Below are 17,271 nucleotides of genomic sequence, written 5' to 3'. Positions count from 1 at the left end.
TATTACATTGTTATTGATTACTGCATTGTTGGGATTTAAGTTTGCAAGAAAGGCATTTCACTGTACTTGTTCACGTGACATTGAAACTTGTAACTGGAAACACACACCTGTTTTGTCAGATCTCAATCTTTATTCTCTGTAGACGAGAATTTCATATCACCACCGTTACATTTATGTAATAGCAGGGACTTTTCTTTTAATTCCTTACAATCGCAGCTGTTGTTTCCATATTTAATACAACTAGCTAATAACAGTATTTAATTATTTTAATTAATGCCACCGGCATTAATAATCTCAAATAATGTCTGGAAGTTTAAGGAGTTTTTGTCCTCCAGATTCTGTCTGGCTCTGAGAGAAATTTTGTGATACAATTTACGTGTTTCAATTCAATCTTTAAAAAACCTGCCCAGTAGCCCCTGTATCTTTAAGTGTAGTGGATATATTGTTTGTGAGCTTTATTATTGTCAGAGCTCAGACTACCAGGTCATTTCACCTCTTGAGATTGCTGGGATGAATAGTACAGCACTATCCAACCACCTAGCTTTGTCAAGTAGTGCCCTATGTAGGGAATAGGGTGCGATTTGGGACACAGCCTATGGTTACGGTCCCATTGGTAGAAATCTGACTCACATCTTGAACACTATACTATAGATAATCTCATGGGGATATGCAGGCGGAAGAAACGTCTGGTTCACTTGTGTGTATTCAGTGAATGTGAGCCGGGACCTGGCTGACTCGGGTTAATCATTTCCTCACCTGTCAATAAAGCGGACGGTGACACCGATAGACTCCGCCCCTTCTCACTCTCTCCGTTTACATTCACATGACAGAGTGTTACTCGTTGTTTGAGGAAACGTCTCAGTTGTTTGGGAGGGTTTTCCAGTCGCATGGAGATGAGGTGAGTGTATTTTATGTACACATTTATTTGTATGTTGATTGTGTGTTGAAAATCAAATCACATTTATTGGTGACATACATGTGTTTTGCAGATGTTATTGCAGGTGTTGCGAAATGCTTGTGTTTCTAGTTCTGACTGCAGTAATATCTAACAAGTAATATCTAACAGTTTCCCTATCTAACAGTTACCCAAAATACAATTAAATCTTAGTAAGGAATGGATTAAGAATATATATACATGTCAGAGTGGCATTGGACAAGATACAGTGGCATAGTATAGAATTTGGTATTTGGTTTCAATGCATGTGTGTGTCTTTTATTCTTTACTTGTGTGTGTGTGTGTGTTCTTTAGTTGTGTGTGTGTGTGTGTGTTTAGTTGTGTGTGTGTGTGTGTGCGCTCTGTCAGCAGCCCATGGTCTCAGCACTGTAAATGGATTGGGCTAGGTGTCACAGCACATCAGGAATGTGGAGGGCGCAGATTGTCTGGGAGCCTCTGCTCATCCTTCCGACACACACACACCTTAATAACAATGGCATATTCCTGACCTGCTGTCCAATATGATGCAAAACACGATTAACCAGAAAGCCAGGGGATCACCCTATCCATTCACTATCTCATGTCTGAACCACAAAGTCACTGTGATAGCCTGCTAATCTCACCACGTTGCTCCTCCTGAACTGTGATAGCCTGCTAACCTTGCCTCGTTGCTCCTCCTGAACTGTGATAGCCTGCTAACCTTGCCTCGTTGCTCCTCCTGAACTGTGATAGCCTGCTAACCTTGCCTCGTTGCTCCTCCTGAACTGTGATAGCCTGCTAACCTTGCCTCGTTGCTCCACCTGAACTGTGATAGCCTGCTAACCTTGCCTCGTTGCTCCACCTGAACTGTGATAGCCTGCTAACCTTGCCTCGTTGCTCCTCCTGAACTGTGATAGCCTGCTAACCTTGCCTCGTTGCTCCTCCTGAACTGTGATAGCCTGCTAACCTTGCCTCGTTGCTCCACCTGAACTGTGATAGCCTGCTAACCTTGCCTCGTTGCTCCTCCTGAACTGTGATAGCCTGCTAACCTTGCCTCGTTGCTCCTCCTGAACTGTGATAGCCTGCTAACCTTGCCTCGTTGCTCCTCCTGAACTGTGATAGCCTGCTAACCTTGCCTCGTTGCTCCACCTGAACTGTGATAGCCTTAACTATTTTGACTTGACATGTTGCCATTGCCTGAATATTTTCCTGCCTCGGATCATTAGTCAGGAAAATATATTTAATCGTGACTCAATATTACAATAATTGAAGATACTTAATACAGATTTAAAAACCACATTGTTCTCTCCTTGTTTGGAAACATCTGGTACAAAATCAAATATTTGTGTGGTAACCTACGCAATCTTCATTTGACATCAACTAGTGTATAGCAATCCTAGCCTTGAGACCTTAGGTGTCTTGTTATAGTCATCCTAAACACTGTTGCAGGCATTTCTACCAAACAACCATATTCTGTGTGGCACCACTAGCATTTCAATCTCCTACATCTTAACTAATGCTGCGGTTGTTCAATTTGCAGAGGAAGAAGAAACTCTGTGAGACTCCCGAGTTCACAACACGTGGGAGTCCCAAAAAAAAAAGTCCCAAAAGCTGTTGTGACTGACCATGAATGTAATCTTTGGTACCAGACTTCAGTTTCATTACTCTGTGCCGTGCTACATTGGGATTGAGAGGATCAGCGATGATCAGAGAGGATCTACTACATTAACCCAGCTGTGGACTCTTCTCTCCTCCCCCGTCCCCTCTTTTCCTTCCCATCTCGGTCTGTTTGGACATGTTCCTCTTCCTTCGACTCAATGTTCTCTAGACATTATGCTCTTGGACGCCCACATCATCCCCTAGTTTCTGGATTTTCTTTCTCCTTATCTTCTCGCTTGGACTTTACTGCACCAGCAAACCTGTTGAAGGAACAACGTTGGTATAAAAAGGACCGAAGTCCGTTATCTGTTCCAGTAGCTACGAAAGGAGAGGATTTACAATGCTAACCAACTGTGTACAGAGTATTTGCTCCTGTGTAGGTCTCAGCAGGTAGGAACTACTAGAGAATGGCCCATGTAGCTTTTCATACTGGTTGTGTGAGTCAAAACCCGGTTGCTGTGGTGTGAGGTGTGGCCAGTTGCACTGTCAGCGAGAGATTTGTTGTGAGCTTTCTCGAGGCTTCCAGGGCGGAAGGCAGCCTAGCGGTTAGAGCGTTGGGCCCATAACTGAAAGGTCGTTGGTTTGAATACCTGAGCCAACAAGGTGAACATTTGAGCGAAATAAGAAGATTTCTGGGATCTTTTTATTTATCATGAAACATGGGACCAACACTTTGCATGTTGCGTTCATGTTTTTGTTCTGTACATATAAAGTGGTTTTTGACTAATTAAAATGTGTCCCCTTCACGAGGTTGGCGTGATAACATGTTCAAATACTTAAGACACCGGCTCAACTACTATAGGATGTGCCTTTTTAGATTTTGAGAACATTAATAACGAAGGAAGAATTGTTCACTTTTCAAATCCCAAACTGGCCTGGTCTGCTTGCGCGTTTCCGGAAATCAAGTCTCACGATGGTGCACCTTTTGGGTTTAGAACCTTTGTGGGTAGGTCTGTAAATGGAAAGCTGAGCAGTGAAAGTGTGTAGAAGACTTGTGTGTGTGTGGTCTTTTCACACCTGAGCAAGCTGTCAATCTATTGCATGTAGGATAGCAGCATACTCACAATGTCTAAAGCAGAAAGGGTTGCTGCCCTCTACGGAGTAATTCTGAGCATTCTGAGCATTCCTGTGACTTTTGGAAGTTGCCTGGGTCTTTGAGGCAGTTCTGCAGGCATTGTGTGTGTGTGTGTGTGTGTGTGAAGACTTTAGTTCTGTGTAAGGGAATGCTGTGGGTCTCACATTACTTCAGACGCTGTCCGTGGACCGCGTGGGCACCGCCTCTGTAATCTCAGCCTAATCTGTAACGGCTTTGTGTGCAATCAAAGAATCCACAATAGGATCTCTAAGAGGTGAAATCCAACGCCACTCAATCCAATCCCTCTACTGGGAAATAGACTGGGCACACTGGTATTTGTCAATAGGAGTGGGACAAACCAATGTGATCTGATGGGAGGGAGCCAGACCGCTTCAACATGACTTGTTGAATGCAGCAGAAACACTGGCACCCAGGCTATGGTGCTGTTCCACACCGCCGTCCTAACTGGTTTTTTCAAACGAGATGGAAACAAATCCCTTCAATGCTTCTTTACACCAAACTCCCTCTATCTCTCAAACGAGATGGCCTAAACAAATCCCTTCAATGCTTCTTTACACCAAACTCTCTCTATCCCAACCCAGTGGAGACGAGGCAAACTCTCTCTATCCCAACCCAGTGGAGACGAGGCAAACTCTCTCTATCCCAACCCAGTGGAGACGAGGCAAACTCTCTCTATCCCAACCCACTAGAGACGAGGCAAACTCTCTCTATCTCAACCCAGTAGACACAGTGAATCAGGAGTAGGCTGGAACAGCAACTAAACCAATTGTCCTCACAGCCTCTGTGGGTAGCCCGGACTCCAGTGCTCCCCCTCTTGCATTTTTGGGCATAATGCGTCTTTGTATCCACACATTCTGATACTCCACGGGTGGTGCTGCAATGATAACAGCTCGTCTCTGTTCACATATTCCACAGTCCGACTAGCAATTTGTCCGAATTAGTTTTCTTTATTAATACAGATGAATTGGAGTTATGGAGCAAACCAGCAAAGTCATTACAGCGAAGCGATAAGCACACCCTGATCTGATTGGTTAAATTCAAAGATGGGGTGAACGCTGTTGTAATCTTATTCAAGATAAGTGTCGATTATTACTTTGATATTGACTATTGTTTTTGTTTTGCAGTTAAGAGTTAGAGGAGAAATGTTGCAGGGTAATGGTATATCAGATCGGTGGCAGGTAGCCTAGCGGTTAAGAGCGTTGGGCCAGTAACCCGAAAGATCGCTGGTTCCAATCGCTGAGCCGAGTAGGTGAAACATCTGTTGATGTGCCCTTGAGCAAGACACTTAACCCTTATTGCATTTAAATGGCTTTTTACATTAAAAGAATAGCAAGACTGTGATTAATGGACACCTGGTGTGAGTGTGCTGCTATGTGTGTGTGTGTGTGTGTGTGTGTGTGTGTGTGTGTGTGTGTAATTGGCTATGCTGTTATCAGTCGATCTCTAGTGTGTGTGTGTGTGTGTGTTTATGTCCTTTTTGGAGATGAAGTCACAAGCTCAGTCGTGTTGCCAGGTGACGTGACCAGTGTTTGTGACCTGCGTAGATCTTAACAGAGATCACACACACATCTCCTTAGGAGACTGCTGTTTCTCATTATAAGCCAGGGGTGAGCAACTATATAGATTCAGCCGGGGTCCGACGTTTGTCTGCGTGAATGGTCAGGGGACCGGAATATAAATATAGCAATTTGTATACTGAAAATTGACCACAACTAAGCCCAAAAAAAGAGATTTGTATTGGAAAAATAACAATAATTTCATACTTTCATTACATTGACACACGATCATGTCTCTCCTATTTATTGTAATACTTCTGAACAGATTTCATAATTTAAACACATTTGTTTCTGAATTCCTGGTCGTTTTACAGTATTTGTAAAAAGAAAACTAAAAACGTTGGAGTCCAGTTTTGGCCCGCTGCCTGTCTGTTGCTGACCCATGGTATAAGTCCAAGCTCTCTTCACTGTTGATTCTCCCTGACCTGCCTGCCTGCCTGCCTGCCTGCCTGCCTGCCTGCCTGCCTGTTGCTGACCCATGGTATAAGTCCAAGCTCTCTTCACTGTTGATTCTCCCTGACCTGCCTGCCTGCCTGCCTGCCTGCCTGCCTGCCTGCCTGCCTGCCTGCCTGCCTGCCTGCCTGCCTGCCTGTCTGTTGCTGACCCATGGTATAAGTCCAAGCTCTCTTCACTGTTGATTCTCCCTGACCTGCCTGCCTGCCTGCCTGCCTGCCAGCCTGCCTGCCTGCCTGCCTGTTGCTGACCCATGGTATAAGTCCAAGCTCTCTTCACTGTTGATTCTCCCTGACCTGCCTGCCTGCCTGCCTGCCCACCTGCCTGCCTGCCTGCCTGCCTGTCTGTTGCTGACCCATGGTATAAGTCCAAGCTCTCTTCACTGTTGATTCTCCCTGACCTGCCTGCCTGCCTGCCTGCCTGCCTGCCTGCCTGCCTGCCTGCCTGCCTGCCTGCCTGCCTGTCTGTTGCTGACCCATGGTATAAGTCCAAGCTCTCTTCACTGTTGATTCTCCCTGACATCGCCTGCCTGTCTGTCTGTCTGTCTGTCTCTCTCCCAGTGCATATCCACTCCCTGCCACAAATCCCCACGTCTGCCACGTCTACAACCATGACAACAGCTCAGTTTTAGTCTCATGGGGGCAGTTTGGGTCACTGTGCAAAGAGGGTGTTTGGTTCTCTCTTTCAGACGGTTTTATATCTGTATCACTCTCTCACACACACACACACACACACACACACACACACACACACACACACACACACACACACACACACACACACACACACACACACACACACACCTCTCTCTCTCTCTCCAGATTCTCTCTGCCTGTTATTGCTGAGTATAGCTATCTTTTTAATAGCCAATGGCATATGGTGTGTTGTTCTTATCAAGGGGTGAGCAGTAGAGTTCATGACCCTGCTGGACACGCGTAACACAATGCAGCATTTTATTTCCTACTTCTGTTTCCTCAGTCTCTAGTGGAGAGGTAGCTATAAATCTTGCTATACACTTTCACTCCAGCTTGTACTGGCCTGGGACAGTCAATGTTCCATTAGGCCTTTCTCGATAACAGATCCTAGGTCAGTCTAAGTGCTCTTCTGTAATGACAATTACAACAATACTGAATGAACACTTATTTTAACTTAATATAATACATCAATAAAATAAATTTAGCCTCAAGTAAATAATGAAACATGTTCAATTTGGTTTAAATAATGCAAAAACAAAGTGTTGGAGAAGAGAGTAAAAGTGCAATATGTGCTTTGTAAGAAAGCTAACGTTTCAGTTCCTTGCTCAGAACATGAGAACATATGAAAGCTGGTGGTTCCTTTTAACATGAGTCTTCAATATTCCCAGGTAAGAAGTTTTAGGTTGTAGTTATTATAGGAATTATAGGACTATTTCCCTCTATACCATTTGTATTTAATTAACCGTCGACTATTGGATGTTCTTATAGTCACTTTAGTATTGCCAGTGTAACAGTATAGCTTCCGTCCCTCTCCTCGCTCCTCCCTGGGCTCGAACCAGGAACACAACGACAACAGCCACCACATCGAAGCAGGGTTACCCATGCAGAGCAAGGGAAACAACCACCAAGGCTCAGAGCGAGTGAAGTTTAGAATGCTATTAGCGCGCGCTAACTAACCAGCCATTTCACTTCGGTTACACCAGCCTCATCTCGGGAGTTGATAGACTCGAAGTCATAAACAGCGCAATGCTTGACGCACAACGAAGAGCTGCTGGCAAAATGCACGAGAGTGCTGTTTGAATGAATGTTTACGCGCCTGCTTCTGCCTACCAGCACTCAGTCAGATACTTAGATGCTTGTATGCTCAGTCAGATTATATGCAATGCAGGACACGCTAGATAATATCTAGTAATATCATCAACCATGTGTAGTTAACTAGTGATTATGATTGATTGTTTTTTATAAGATAAGTTTAATGCTAGCTAGCAACTTACCTTGGCTTACTGCATTTGCGTAACAGGCAGTCTCCTTGTGGAGTGCAATGAGAGAGAGGCAGGTGGTTATTGCGTTGGACTAATTAACTGTACGGTTGCAAGATTGGATCCCCCGAGCTGACAAGGTGAAAATCTGTCGTTCTGCCCCTGAACGAGGCAGTTAACCCACCATTCCTAGGTCGTCATTGAAAATAAGAATGTGTTCTTAACTGACTTGACAAGTTAAATAAAGATTAAATAAAGGTGTAATTTTTTTTTTATGATTATAGATTGTTATGAAAACTTGAAATCGGCCCTAATTAATCTGCCATTCTGATTAATCGGTCGACCTCTAGTTGAAACATTTTGTTTTTAGAAGCAATCCACACAGGTAAAAGTTGGTCTAACTAATAAAGTGAGACTTTATCCTTGTGTTTCTTGGATATTTACATTGTTTTGTTCACAAGTTAGGTTGTTTTTCAATGTTTGAATTTGCTTACCCTGCTAGTGAAGGGAAGAGACATTGTTGGCCATTAAAACCAATAGATGGGGATAGTGCTGACGTCATCCACATATTCCTATGGAAAACTACTCGCATTAAGCCAGAACAATTTGAAGCACACTATATTGCTGAATGGCACCAAAAAATAGCTAAGGTTCATGGTGAAGGTGGATGTAACTAGCAAAGGATCATGGTCGATGTAGTCGTTTTCATCCTGTCTGAGAGACGCGTGCATAGTAGCCTGCCGGCACGTGGTCCTGTATGACGACAGATGGAGTAGTCAGAATGGATCACAGTTTAATGAAATATGATGATTTGTAGCGAACTTTAAAATAATTCACAGTGGGGATCGAACCTGTTCATAATAAACCCAAAATGCCGTAAAAAACAATAAACATGCTTGGCCGTTCTGGCGATCGTAATATACATAGGCATTTTAGGGCAGATCAGGGCTTTTGGCACCGCTAGGGCTTATGTGAGAATGCTATTCATTGACTACAGCTCAGCGTTCAACACCATAGTGCCCTCAAAGCTCATCACTAAGCTAAGGAACCTGGGACTAAACACCTCCCTCTGCAACTGGATCCTGGACTTCCTGACGGGCCGCAGTTGGTGAGGGTAGGTAGCAACACATCTGTCACGCTGATCCTCAACACTGGAGCTCCTCAAGGGTGCGTGCTCAGTCCCCTCCTGTACTCCCTGTTAACCCACGACTGCATGGCCAGGCACGACTCCAACACCATCATTAAGTTTGCAGACGACACAACAGTGGTAGGCCTGATCACCGACAACGACGAGACAGCCTATAGGGAGGAGGTCAGCGACATGGCTGCAACATCGAGAGCATGACTGACTGGTTGCATCACTGCCTGGTACGGAAATTGCTCGGCATCTGACCGCAAGGCACTATAGAGGGTTGTGCATACGGCCCAGTACATCACTGGGGCTAAGCTGCCTGCCATTCTGGACCTCTACACCAGGTGGTGTCAGAGGAAGGCCCTAAAAATTGTCAAAGACCCCAGTCACCCCAGTCATAGACTGTTCTCACTACTACCGCATGGCAAGTGGTACAGGAGTGCCAAGTCTAGGACAAAATGGCTTCTCAACAGTTTTTACCCCCAAGCCATAAGACTCCTGAACAGGTAATCAAATGGCTACCTGGACTATTTGCATTGTGTGCCCCCCCCCCCAACCCCTCTTTTACGCTGCTGCTACTCTCTGTTTATCATATGCATAGTCACTTTAAATATACATTCATGTACATACTACCTCAATTGGCCCGACCAACCAGTGCTCCCGCACATTGGCTAACCGGGTTATCTGCATTGTGTCCCACCACCCACCACCCGCCAACCCCTCTTTTACGTTACTGCTACTTTCTGTTCGTCATATATGCATAGTCACTTTAACCATATCTACATGTACATATTACCTCAATCAGCCTGACTAACTGGTGTCTGTATGTAGCCTCACTACTTTTATAGCCTCACTACTGTTATAGCCTCACTACTGTATATAGCCTCTCTACTGTTATAGCCTCTCTACTGTTATAGCCTCTCTACTGTATGTAGCCTCGCTACTGTTATAGCCTCGCTACTTTTATAGCCTCTCTACTGTATATAACCTGTCTTTTTACTGTTGTTTTATTTCTTTACTTACCTATTGTTCAATGAATACCTTTTTTGCACCATTGGTTAGATCCTATAAGTAAGCATTTCACTGTAAAGTTGTTGTATTCGGCGCATGTGACAAATAAACTTTGATTTGATTTGACAGAGGTTGTCATTTCACGCTCCAGACCGGACACTGGGGACCTCCGCTAGTCAGATTCTCACAGGCACACATGACTCTAGTGGCGCACGCACACTCCAGGGCCCAACAGGGGACCTGAGGAGCTTATGAGAATGTGAAAGGGATGGTAAAGTTGTCAATGATTTAGCATGCTCTGTCTCCAGACTGAAACCCTGCTCTCCAGTCAGCGGGAGGCCGGGCCCAGCCGGTTGGACGTTTATACCGTGTTTATACTGTGACTTAGACCTGTTTGGAGGAAGCAGAGTATATGTAGTAGTAAACACTTCTACCCCCTCTTTCACTAAAATGGCACTTTTCAATATCACTGCTCCCCAAGGCTCTTGTTTATTGTAATTGAAGACATCAATTATGTCACGTAAAAAAGTGGACCATCTGTATGTACGGCCACATCGACGATCGCCATGGCAACAAATGTCCCAGAGCAGCTTTTGGAGAGGAGGAAAACAAAAAGCCACAGCTGGCCCAGTGGCGTCGCTGATTGGCAGTTCAGTTGTTGTATATAGGGGGATTGATAAATAGGCGTTGTGGTTTTATTTGCAGTAGCGGCTGTAGCATATTTTTCCTGATGTCACCTTAACGGGTCCCAGTAAAGAAAGAGATTGCATCCCAAATGGCATCATATTCCCTATATAGTGCACTTCTTTTAACCAGAGCCCTATGGTCCCTGGTCAAAAGTACTACACTATATAGGTAATAGGATGCTATTTGAGACGCAGATTGAGCATCTCATCAGGGCTTGAGTATCACAATCCACCAGCCTCTCTGCACAGCAGCAATGAATTCTGAACACTGCCTCATAACCCTGTCTGGTGGAGAGGGATGGTGGGGTTAGAGAGGGAGGGCTTGGAGAGGAAGAGGGGTTGGAGATGAAGGAAGAGGGATTGAGGGGTTGGAGAGGGAGGAGTTGGAGGAAGAGAGAGGGAGGGGTTGGATAGAGGGGTTGAACTACTACTAACAAGACTACTTGTTGTACCCTGTCTATCTGGAGGAGCAGTCTGCTTGTTGTTTACCCTGTCTATCTGGAGGAGCAGACTGCTTGTTGTTTACCCTGTCTTTCTGGAGGAGCAGACTGCTTGTTGTTTACCCTGTCTTTCTGGAGGAGCAGACTGCTTGTTGTTTACCCTGTCTATCTGGAGGAGCAGTCTGCTTGTTGTTTACCCTGTCTATCTGGAGGAGCAGACTGCTTGTTGTTTACCCTGTCTTTCTGGAGGAGCAGACTGCTTGTTGTTTACCCTGTCTTTCTGGAGGAGCAGACTGCTTGTTGTTTACCCTGTCTATCTGGAGGAGCAGACTGCTTGTTGTTTACCCTGTCTATCTGGAGGAGCAGACTGCTTGTTGTTTCCCCTGTCTTTCTGGAGGAACAGCCATTGAGAAAGAGAGCCCCCATTTTTGGGATACACGATTTGATTAATCTCTGATTGGTAATTGTTTGTCATCTGTAGGAGTAGCATAAAGCATTTCTTATCAACATAATGTCTTAACCTGATGGTCATCACTGACATGTTGAAGAGGAGTCCGCTAACTTGTGAGCTTTTCAAACAATCAGAGTAAACACTATGATCGGATTGTCACACTGAACCTTTCCCCACTGAGCTGTGACCCGAGTCAGTTAGTTAACCAGTTACATTTTCTCACGTTATTGTGGTGTTTGCACTTTATTATAATACGGTGTCCTCAGCTCTATTCTGTTTTCACTTACACCCTGGTGTTTTGACTAGGCATTTCCCATGACCATCCCGGCGGGGACAAATGCTGATCTGGGTTCAGTTTAGCATTTTCACCACTAATAGTTAAGGTTAGGATTAGGGGAAGGGAAGCTGATCCTAGATCTGTACCCATGGGAAACTTTACCTCAGAGGGGCAGATCAGATAAGAGATGACAAGGAAGATAGCGCTGACAGAAAGCAACACGACTGTTGCCTGAGGAGGAAACAGAAATGGTGAAATGTGTCCCAAATGGCACCATATTCCCTATATAGTGCACTACTTTTGACCAGGGCCCTATGGTAGTGCACTATATAGGGAATAGGGTGTCATTTGGAACACATAAACAGTCTGTCTGACAGCCATGTAAATCAATGTCTACTGTTAGGGTCACATCCTTATACTGTAAGTCTGTTAAATAGAGGTTGATAGAGGTGAGTTCTACCAGTGGAGCGGAGAGAGATTGGCGTGTGGATTAAAACTAGGTGATGCTGATCATGTTTTTACCATCGATGACTATGTGTGGATCCCAGGTCAGTTTTAGTCTCAGTATTATTATATTACTTTAATATTTCTATGATGTCCTGTTCTATTATAAGGGACAGTGTCTGAAGTTAAGATGTCATCCTGTGTTGGCATTGTGACAGTGGCCTTCAAATAGTAGTTGTGAGTTTTCGTGTTGCCCCGACACGTGTTGTCGTTTCTTTGGCATCATTAAACTGAAGACTTATTGTTATCAATTAAATTCTCTGTAATTATTATTACGTGATTAAACTAACTTAATCATATAAATGTAATTAACTAGGAAGTTGGGGCACCAAGGAAAATGTTCAGATTACAAAGTTATAATTTTCCTAATATAACTTTCAGATATTTTAATATCTGATCAATTAGTCTTCTAAGTAATGACTTATTCTTTACCTCACGTTAGTGTCATTCCAAACTTCGTAAATTGTTGGTTATTTGCATGAACCCAGTCTTCGCTATGAATCATCCATACATCAATTGTCTTAAATAATTTATTTACTAACTAAATAATCACAGAAAGGCATAAACAAACAGTAGATATAGTTACAAGGAAATGATAGTGGAGTTTCCCTAGTGGGATAAACTGGTATCACGGCTTGGTGGACAAAAGGGAAGTGGGGGTTGACTGAGAGGCTGGAATTACGCAAATGAGTCACTACACACTTGATAATTATATTCATTGAAATGCTAATCCTTTGCACATGAACGCTCACTCATTCGGGAATATCTGCAATCAATATATATTTACACTCAGTGTGTCGTCGTGATCTCTGTTGGAATCATCCGTCTTTCTGTTGGAGAGTTCGTCTGATCGTCTCTCGTGGTTAGAATGGATACTTCAGAGTCCCATTTCAGAAATGTTCTTGTAGATAGGTGTTTCGGCGGTTGTCGGTCTTCGCGTTCAATGGTACAGAATTACTAGCTGCAGACTAGTAATTAGTATCAAAGATATGTTCTTATTCTGTCGGTATCGATAGTCTCCGAGTTTAACCACGTTAAGAATTCAGCAATCTAATCAAACCTTAACTCCCTCTGTGATGAGGTACTGGTCTCGTCTCAAACCTTAGCCCTCTCGTAATTGAGGTAAGCTGGTCTGGAGATGATTCTCCAGGTGGGGGTTACATTCGAAAGAGCAGAAAAAGGCTGTCCCATGACGCCAGATCAATGTCTGTGCTCATGGGGCGGGCCAATGACTTAATTAACTTTAAAGGGAATTGGGTTCCCTTTCACTAAACAGTTTAAAATCACATTACATAATTACACAAATAGTTTCATCTTTACTCATTCATTTTATACAACAATTAGATGCAAGCCTCATAACTGAGACTCTTGTATAACAGAGTTATGGTAATGTGGCTATATTGTCTCTCATGCGTTTCAAAAACATTAAACGAAATGGACCGGTCGTAGCTGGATTCTTCCTCGACCGTGTACACCTTCTCCCAAACATGTACAGTGTTCAGTTCTCAAGTTCTATGCTGGAGAAGAGGTTCCTTTGTTCTCCTGTGAAACCTTCTCTCTCTCTATACTGTCTGGCCATGAGGAAGACAGTCTCCTCCAGGAATTTACGACCTGAGATAACAGCAGCCTGGGAGAAGGCGAGAGAGAGAGAGGGGGAAGGGACGCTATACCCAAAGAGGGCCATGTCATGACATTGAGACCAGTCAAATGATCTCGATCTCTCTCTGAAATGCCACTCAATAAAATCCACATAGAAATAAACCAGTCATCTATTCAACTCCATGCCTTGCATTCACTAGGGGGTTATTTTCAGTCACGAACATCGTTTTCACACTCGTAGATCAGACCAATCAGAAGCAATGAATTCCTCTACTGCTGAGGACCCATTGAAGGAGGCAGTTATTTGCAATGTCAGTATGTTGTTGTCAGTCCGGTATAGCAGTGGAGGACTGAAGTGAAGTGGCTTTCCGTGTCAACAGAAGGGCCTGGTGTGGTTAGATACATGGCTGTTTTGAGGCTGGAGGGCCTCGTGTTGCTTCAGATACAGCCATGATGGCCCTTTTCAGTCCACCTGACCTCTGATCTTTGGCTGTTGGCCCCTTCCTGATAATACACCTCGTTACCGTACAAGAGAAACAATGGCCTCTACAGTACCAGAGATTCTAAGGATAATCCTCAATCCATTTATTTTGTTTTTCAGTTTCTTAGTCTCTCTAATTCTATTTTATCCTCTCTCCCATCTTCCATGCAGTCCATCTCTTTTATTTATTTTTCTCCCTCTACCTCCTCTCTCCATCTTCCCCTCACTCTTTCTATCCCTTTCCCTCCCTTCTCAAACCCACCTTTTCTCCCTGTCACTTCCCTGGACCATGAAACTATGAAAAGACATATAAGAACTGAATCAAACTATGCAGGAGGAAGATTAACAGATTAGTCCTTCATGTAAACCAGGGCTGCACAACCCTCTTCCTGGAGATCTACAGTCCTGTAGGTTTTCAGTCCAACCCTCTTCCTGGAGATCTACTGTCCTGTAGGTTTTCAGTCCAACCCTAATTTAGCATATCTGATTCAGCTAGTTAAGGTCTTGAGCAGCTAATTAGTAGAATCAGGTGTGTTAAATAAGGGTTGGATTGAAAACCCACAGGGCGGTAGATCTCCAGGAAGAGGGTTGGACTGAAAACCTACAGGACAGTAGATCTCCAGGAAGAGGGTTGGACTGAAAACCCACAGGACAGTAGATCTCCAGGAAGAGTGTTGGACTGAAAACCCACAGGACAGTCGATCTCCAGGAAGAGGGTTGGACTGAAAACCCACAGGACAGTAGATCTCCAGAAAGAGGGTTGGGCAGCCCTGCTGTAAACCTTCATCCTCTTGCACATACTCACTGTACTCCTCATAGCTTTCCCTAATCCTTTCTCCATCACTAGTCTTTCAGTTGGGGGAGGAAAAAGGCTCATTTGCAGTGAATGCATGACTTGCCGTTTGTAGGCTAGACCGGGTTTTGGAGTCGGCTTAGGCCCTTCTGTAATGAATGTAAATACAGCTCGGCACGCACCACACTCATCCTAATCACACAACACCACAACACTGTCTCTCTGCCATCAGTGTTTATGCCAATGTAAATATTTTAATTATCTTGACGATGATATATGTTTAATAGGCAATCTGTTCCCGGGCCTTTATCCCCGAGTGGGTTTAATGAAAGCTAATCGGGCACAGAGGCTGACGGCAGCACTGATTGGTGCGTTGACAAGGGTCAAACAACCAGCTCTCTAGTTTTTCGCTAGTGCGCGATGGGACAAGGAGATCCCTGCCAACCAAACACTCGCCTAACCCAGACGACGTCGTGGCCGGCTGTGACAGAGCCTGGACTCAAACCAGAATCTCTAGTGGCACAGCTAGCACTGTGATGCAGTGCCTAAGACCACTGTGCCACTCGGGAGCCCATCTAACGGAAGTTTTAGTGTGTGAGGGGAAACTCCTGTGAAAGTAAACTTGCCAGTGTTGAAGTTAACTTGGTTGATTGATTAAATCTATCACTTAAACCAGCGTTTATGTTCGCTTCACTGAGGGTTTTAGTTAGTTTCATCCCATGAAAAATCTCATGTTCAAGCACGTAAGGTTGACTTGGAGACCTTGCCAACATTTGGCAAAGGGAAATTCTCTTGTTAAGTGAACTCAATTGAGTGAACAAGATCAACACACCATGACTGTCAAAACTGTTGTTTTTAACTTGACCCACCTTGACACTCAGCTCAAAGTGACCTTGACCATGTCTAACAACAGTGTGTGAAAGTAAACCTGACAAGCGTTACAATAAGGCTTCATTGAAAGGACAACTAGAAGGGAGTAGTGGTATAGTGTAAACTATAAATCATTCAATTTTAGCACGCCTCTAATGTTCGCACTGGGGCCTTAAAACCACCTGTTTCCCCCTATGTCAGACTCCGACACATACAGAAGTCCATTATGGTCCTTTTCTACGGGATACACTACCTTTATGTGTGGTGTCAACATGTCCCATTGATGCATTTGAAATGTGCATGTGTTCTGAGACGATGCCGAGGGTCAGACCAACCTGTTCATTGGAGGAGATTATGGTTGTCTATTTCTGTGGAGCTGCTGACAAGCCTGGAGACAGACCAGGGGCTGTAGGTCCTTGAAACGTCTCCATCCAGAGCGAGTGCACAGTCTGCTCTACTCTAAACGGTTTGCGCCTGGAGACAGACCAGGGGCTGTAGGTCCTTGAAACGTCTCCATCCAGAGCGTGTGCACAGTTTGCTCTACTCTAAACGGTTTGCAAAGTTTCTTCACGCTTTTTTCGTCCGAGTCCACAATGTTTTGGAGACGAGACACCTGAGGGGTCACGGAGCCAGTTAGACATATTTGGGATTAAAGATGGCTGGCTTCAGTTCGCTTCATATTCCTAATGTTAGTCTGGGATCTCTTGCGTCATCTATTTCACGAAGGTGGATACTGATTGACAACCTGCCATTAGACCTGCAGACTGGCTACTTATATGGTCTGTTAGTCTGTGTGTAACCCAGAACATTTTGGGGTCACAAGACACCTGGACTTCAGATCTCTTGTTTGTTTTGGTGGCATCAACAGACAGTTGCCAGACATATGACAGCAGCTGGACAATGGGAGTAACCTCTCAATGCAAAATGGCCGCCTCAGTGCCGGCATGTTCTGCCATTAACAGAATGTTGCACCAGGTTGTTGCAGCATAGCCAGTGGGCACACTACGCCGGGTGTGTCAGTGATGCCCATGTCTGTGACCAGGCATGTGCACAGATGGGGCTCTACCTGTACAAAGCATATGCATCTTTGCCCTAGTCTCCAAAGTGCCCTTTTGGGTGGTGGTATAATTTCCCCCCCAAAAATGTTTTCTTAATTTAGCCTACATCATCAATGTGGGGTCTGTTTGCCTGACACGTGCAGAAAAGAGAGGCAGAAAGACATATCGAGATTCATCACAATTGGTAAAAGGAATGGAGCTAGCAAACTAAACTCAGCAAAAAAAAGAAACGTCCTCTCACTGTTAACTGCGTTTATTTTCAGCAAACTTAACATGTGTAAATATTTGTATGAACGTAACCAGATTCAACAACTGAGACATAAACTTCATCAAGTTCC

General features: G+C 44.3%; 1 protein-coding gene across 6 annotated transcripts in view; it reads left to right on the top strand.

Annotated features, from left to right (window-relative positions):
• The window catches only part of LOC109897714 (pleckstrin homology domain-containing family A member 7), a 201,775-nt gene that overhangs the window by 62,438 nt on the left and 122,066 nt on the right, over window positions 1-17,271 (top strand). Inside the window, exon 1 of one of the 6 annotated variants that reach the window (XM_020492248.2) lies at window positions 802-898. The exons of the other annotated variants lie outside the window; for them this stretch is intronic. Coding sequence (XP_020347837.2) covers window positions 888-898 — 11 coding nt within the window. The 5' untranslated portion in view covers window positions 802-887. Of the gene's footprint in view, window positions 1-801; window positions 899-17,271 lie in introns of those variants that run through there. 6 annotated transcript variants of the gene reach the window in all.

Source organism: Oncorhynchus kisutch, linkage group LG10 (assembly GCF_002021735.2).
Source record: "Oncorhynchus kisutch isolate 150728-3 linkage group LG10, Okis_V2, whole genome shotgun sequence".
NCBI lineage: Eukaryota > Metazoa > Chordata > Actinopteri > Salmoniformes > Salmonidae > Oncorhynchus > Oncorhynchus kisutch.
This window is presented reverse-complemented; position numbering and strand designations above follow the sequence as displayed.